Here is a 6460-nt window from a genome sequence, read left to right on the forward strand (position 1 = left end):
GAGCCAGAGCCAGAAAAGGAAGGTGAGGGAAGGAGAAGGAGAGGTGATAGATGAAATTAGGTGAGAGGGAATGTGGGTGGGTGAGCGGGGGAGGGGTGTTGAAATAAGAAGCATGGAGGTGTTAAGTGGAAGAGGTAAAGGGTAGAAGAAGAGGGAATCTGATAGGAAAGCAGAATGAACTACTGGAGAAAGGAAAGGAAGAGGGGTACCAGAGGGAGGTGTCAGGCAGGTGAGGAGAGGAGTGAGAGGGTAACCATTATGCAGAATAGAAAAAGAGAGAAGGGCGGGGGGGGGGGGGGGAGCGACACATAAAAGTGCTGTTTCTCCAGCATTTATGTTTGCTGGACAGAAATAATCAATGCTCAGTCTTTCCCAGACAGCAATTAGCAAACCTGAGGGCCAGTTTTCCTTGGATGTGTTCTTTACCTTAAGATTGAAGATAATATATTCTGCTAACTATGCATTTCTGAGACAGGTAGAGCTCATCGGCTTTGAACGGCAGCCCACCTAGGAGAAGGAAACTGATTTTAAACCTCCACTGCCTTGTGGCCGTACCCACCCATAGTAAAGGCTTTGGGAGTAAACCCCGATGAAGAAATCTGGAGCCGGGGTCCCTTGTTTGCAACTTCATTCTAGCAACCTCTGCGACGACACTGGTGCCAAGCTGCATCGGCACTTGCCCTTCCCTTGGACTACATCAGTGATGTGGAGAGGGAGACCCCACCGCATGGGCAACAGCTGGATCTTCAAATCTTCCCACCCAAGTTTACACCCTGGAGAGGACACAGTCCACCAGAGGCACAAACCCATGATCCTCTGGGATCAATGGCTGCCTACTAATTATAGGTTTGAATGTTATTAACAAATATATTTAATCTGCAATGTGAAAATAAATGTTATATTTTTGTTACAATATTAAATAACACCAATATAAACGTTAATATAATGAGACCTACGTATGGACAATTTCAAGGACTCTACAAACAATTATCTCATTATTATTTATTTACTTATTTATTTTTGCATTTGTTCAGTTTGTCTGCATTTGCACATTAGTTGTTCGTCAGTCTTTATGTGTAGTTTTTCACTGATTCTGTTGTATTTCCCTGTTCTACTGTGAATGCCTGTGTGGAAGTGATGGTAAGGCAAGGATTAAAATAAATGTCCAGGTATAAAGTGCAGACAGGCCAGGGAAGAAGGGTCTTTGAAAAGCAGAGCTTCCCTTTGCACATCAGGGATCTGCAGATAAGTGATCTAAGACAAACAACAATTGCTTTATGAACTATAAAGTATCATTGTTGTCAGTCTGTAGTTTCTATTGACTTTTATACCTGTACCGTGCATGATGATTGTTCTTGCAAGTAAGGAATACAAACATACATAGTTTACCAAATAGACAGTATCTGTAATTGTTAGCCAATTTTGTATAAAAATGGCATATCTCTGTTCAGAATTCAGAACAGGGTGGTGACAGGGGCCATGCTGTTCTTTTTGTGCACAAGTAAAATAAAGTATGAATGAACTGTAAACGTGCAAAAAATGCCTAATCAAACAATACAGTATATTTACATTATTATTCAAATATTACAGAAAATGGAAAACCACACTGTACCATATACTATACAACTACTATAATGACATCCACAGCATAGTAAGTCTTAAGTTGCCCCATTTAGGCCTTAAGATTTTATTGCTGTGGAGGATTTCTTACTCTTGTGGGGAAACGTCCTTCCTGACCAGGAGGATCACACTGCTTGGCAGGAGAGACTTGTGGCTGGGAAACAATGTCAGGTTCTGCGGCCTCCTCCATGGTGGTTGTAGGAGTTGACTCGGGAACTGCAGGAAGTGGTTCTGACAGCACTGAACACCTTGTTTCTCTGACAATTGACTCTGCTCTCCTCAACTGATCAATGTGTCATTTCCAGAAGTTATCAGACATGATCACCGATGTGCGTGAGGGTGGACCAGTTCTGTCCTTAACCTTTCCGAGTCCCTACATTTGATTATGTCAATAGTGCCTTGCCAGGACTGTTTGTCCTGCAACCCGCTTCTGAGATTGGGTTTGAGGAGATCCAAGCATGCGTGCAAGGGACGACCCATAACAGCATTGCTGGTGAGTTGATTGTTGAGGCGTGTTGCACAGTGGTAAACAAAGAGGAAATTTACGTGCTTCTGTTTTGGATTTTAGTGCAGTATGTTCTGCTGACACTACTAAGATCTTTCGACTCTGATTAAACCTTCCTGCCAAGTCATTTGTAGCTGGTTGACATGGTGCAGATGCAATACGTCTTATTCCATTCATCTTCAGGAGTGACTGAAACTGTTCCGCAACAAACTATCATCTATTGTCACTGACTAACTGAATGTCTCCCTGTTACAGCAGAGATATCCAAAGGGAAATCAGAAAAGGATATCTCTGCCATAATAGAGAGACATTCAATTTGCATCAGCGAGAAAACATCAAAAGCAGTGTCCTGTTTTGTAAATTTTTCAGGTATTTCTTTAACCAAGGGCGAACAGGACAATCCATCAGCATTTCTATGATTAGTCAGTCTCTTGCAATTGAGTCCTTGTGTCCTTCAAGAAACAAAGCCCACCTCTGCATTCATGATGCTGCTGTTAATGGAACTTCCTTCTGTGGATTGAAATTAGACATTAATGGTTGATGATCATTAATGTGGGTAAATTCTCTCCCATACAGGTACTGGTTGAAACGTTTTATACCCCAAACCAGACTCAAGGCTTTTTTGTCAATCTGAAACATAATTTTTCCCTACATTGTTAAGGGAATGTGATGCAAAGGCTATGGGCTGTTCACTTACATAACTCACAACACCTGATGTGACTGTAACTATAACATTAGGCAAGCATCAGAGCCAAGCTTCACTGAACGACATGTATCATAATGTGTGAGTACAGTACCTGATGTCACCATTTCCTTTGTCTTTTTGAAAGCCACCTCACGCTGCTTTGTCCATTGCTATTTCTTCTTGATCTGTAGTAATGAGTGCAAGGATTGGAGCACAGTAGCCAGGTTTGGCAGGAACATGTTACAGTAATTGACAAATCCTTAAAACGGACCACAACTGTGACACATCATTTGGCCTTCAGGCATCCACTATGGCTTAAATATTCTCAGCAACCTTGAGTAATTCTTGTGCATCTCTAGAGTGACCACAGTAAGTGATGCTTGGTTAAAAAATTCACACTAGTTGCATCATGCCAAACCCATAATCTTCCAATCTTTTTAACAATGTCTTAAGAGTTTGGAAATGTTCCTTATCATCCTCACCAGTAACAATGATGTCATCCAGGTAACACTGAGTGCTTGGGCAGCCTTGTAGCGTCCAGCTTTCTGCCAGTGTGGGTACGGATACTACTCCAAAAATAAGCCATTAATACAATAAAGCCTTTTGTAAGTGATTTTGGTGAGAAAACCTTTGGATTCTTCCTCCATCTCCATCTGTAGGTAGACCTCAGCTGAGTCTTGTTTGCTGAAGTGTTTCTCTCCAGAAAAGTTTGCAAAGAGGTCTTCTATCCTGGGCAGACTGTACTGATTTAATTTCAGTACTAGGTTTATGGTGATATTAAAATCACCACAGATCCTGACAGACACATTCTTCTTGGCTACTGGCACCACTGGCATTGCCCATGAGTTCCACTCAACCTCAGAAAGAATTCCTTCAGCCTCCACGCGATCCAGCTCACTGGCTACTTTATAACAGATGGCATAAGAAACTGGATAGGCTTTGTAAAACATGGGTACAGCACTTTGATTTCATATTATTTTACCATTGATATGTTTTGAGTTTCCCAATGTCATCTTTGAACACTGATGTGGCATCATCTAGTACCTTTCTTAATTTGCTTTCAGTTGACTCTATTGCAGGAATTGTGGCATGCAAACAGTGGGTGGATCTCCAATCACACTGTAGTTGTCTCAGCCATTCATGGCCCCACAATGCTGGCCCTCCTGCTTTCACTACATACAAGCCCATACAAGCCAAGAGGTTTGTTGGTTCACTGTGATGAATGTCATTCCCACATAAGTCATCATTTTCTAGTATAAATTCTTGGGTAAATACCTGCAGGCTTCTGGTTGGTGTATTTGAAGTGTGTTCGAATTCATTCTGTGTAATGACTGAAACAGCTAACCCAGGGTCCAATTTCATTTTAATTAATTTGCCATTCACTTCTGGCGTGATCCATATTGCTCATTTCCTGTTAGTTTTCACAATGTAGATCTTAAGGCTACGAAGTCCTGTGTCACTCTCATCAATATCAGATTTTTTCATCAACAGCATGCAGATTAGTGCTCTCTTTTAAACTGCAACTTACTATCTTTTTCTCTTCCCTCTACAAACCATTTTTTTTCTGTCTGACATGCTCTTTGTATGTGTTACATTTTCTTCAAGTTTCACCTTTAAACCTGCATTGGTCCGTTGTATATGTGCCCCTGCCAAAATATTAACACAATTTGTTCGGCCAGGCAGGTTTCTGTTTAGATGCTGCAATTTTTTTCATGTTCACTTTTATTCCTGACTGCACTCAACTGTGTCTCTGGCTGCTGTTTTCTCAATGATACAGCAATTTCAAATGTTTGTTTAAATGTAACTTGAGCTTCGGTTAAGAGCTGTTTTTGAATGCTTCCTTGTAAGATCTTACAAACCAAATGATCTCTCAGTGCATCATTAAGCCCACTGACAATGCTCAAACAATCTTTCAATTCAGGCATGTAAGCTGAAATGGCTGAAATTCCTTTACTTTTGATTCCACTTATGAAACTTAAAACATTCCACAATCAGACAATATATTTACAAAATTACTCAACTATTACTGAAATGTTAAATACACTACATCCTCTGTTATTCAATCATGCCTGATTTATTTTCTCTCCCAATCCCATTCTCCTGTCTTTTCTGCATAAACTTTGACTCCTTATTAATCAAGAACCTATTAACGTCAGCCTTAACCCTGTGACTTGGCTTCCACGGTTGTCTGTGGCAATGAATTCCACAGATTCACCACCTATGTTCCAATGCCATGCTGCTTTAGTCTGAGGTTTGCCCTTTGGTTCTAGGCTTCTCCACCATTGGAAACATCCTCTCCATGTCCATACTATATAGGCCTTTCAATATTGGATAGGTTTCAATTAAATCTCCAGTCATTCTTCTGAACTCCAGAGAATACAGACCCAAAGCTATCAAATGCTCTCTATACATTTATCCTTTCATTCTGGAGATTATTTTCGTGTACCTCCTCGAATGCCAGCACATCCTTTCTTAGATAAGAGGCCCAAAACTGATCTGAATACTCCGTGTGATTTAGCCAATGACTTATAAAGCTCAACATTACATTCTTGATCTTATACTCTAGTCATCTCAAAATGAATGCTAACATTGCATTTGCCTTCCTTACCACCGATCCAGTTAACCTTTAAGGAATCTTCTAACAAAGTGTATGACCGTACACTTCACTACACAGTATTCCATCTTCCACGTCTTTGCCCATTCTCTTCATCTGTCCACACCCTGCTTCTTCAACGCTACCTGTCCATCCACTTATCCTTGTATCGCCCGCAAAATTGGCCATAAAACTATCAATTCCGTCACCCAACAACGCTATGAATAATAACAGACCCAACACCGACCTCTGCAGAACATCACGGGTCACCGCCAACCAAAGAGAAAAGGTCCCCTTTACTCCCACTCTGATTTTTGCCAGTTAGCAGCAACCCACACTCCCAGAACTCCATAGACCCAATGGGTAGATCAGCCGATCGAGTTTCTGTCTGTGATTTTGTTGCAGGCAAATTCCTATCATGCGGGTCGAGGTGCAGGAAAGGAGAGCGTTCATTCATTTGAGCTACAGCCGCCGGAGGCAGTAACGACAAAAAAGCTTCCCTACCTGCCGCCCATGTGACAAGACGTGCCCGGCCGAGATCCAGTCTAGGTCCAAGCCGGCGCTCAGGCATTCCTTGACGGTCACGGGTACGTTCCCCATGAGCGAGGGTCACCAGCTTAACACGCCCCTACTTCCCCTTCGCGAAGCCGATCGACCGAGGCAATTACATATTAGCTGGCGGCAGCTTTCGCCGGCCGGCGCCGGTTCTGAATGAACACGGATAGTGACCGCCCCGTCTGGGCGCATGCATTCATCCGCTAGGGCTGGACTCCGGACGTGCACAGAGACACACATACAGACAGACACATACCCCGCCAGCTCTGAGTGTTTACATCTGCAGAAAGAAAAATAATGCATTGTACCTGCTTTGCTATTTAATGCAACGCCCCAGGGTATAAACAATATAGTTTATCTAAAATATACATATTTTTGTGCCTGCCCTATTATATTTAAATGTTTTCTCATCCTTCTGGTCGAGACCTCATCGTACCACCTGCCAATCTTCAGTACTAAAGGAGTTGGCAAATCTCAAACACAAGAGATTCTGCAGATGCTG

At 42.1% G+C, this 6460-nt stretch overlaps 1 protein-coding gene across 5 annotated transcripts in view; it reads right to left on the bottom strand.

Moving 5' to 3' along the window:
* Positions 1 to 6209, bottom strand: part of hmgcll1 (3-hydroxymethyl-3-methylglutaryl-CoA lyase-like 1) — a 114838-nt gene extending 108629 nt beyond the window's left edge. For all 5 annotated transcript variants that reach the window (XR_009514358.1, XR_009514359.1, XR_009514360.1 and 2 more), the window contains exon 1: positions 5908 to 6209. Coding sequence is in view for 2 of the 5 variants with exons in the window: in XM_059982089.1 (XP_059838072.1) it covers positions 5908 to 6003 (96 nt within the window). In the remaining 3 variants the exon portion in view is untranslated. The remainder of the gene's footprint in view (positions 1 to 5907) is intronic.
* Positions 6210 to 6460: the final 251 nt, after the last annotated feature.

Source organism: Hypanus sabinus, chromosome 10 (assembly GCF_030144855.1).
Source record: "Hypanus sabinus isolate sHypSab1 chromosome 10, sHypSab1.hap1, whole genome shotgun sequence".
Classification (NCBI taxonomy): domain Eukaryota; kingdom Metazoa; phylum Chordata; class Chondrichthyes; order Myliobatiformes; family Dasyatidae; genus Hypanus; species Hypanus sabinus.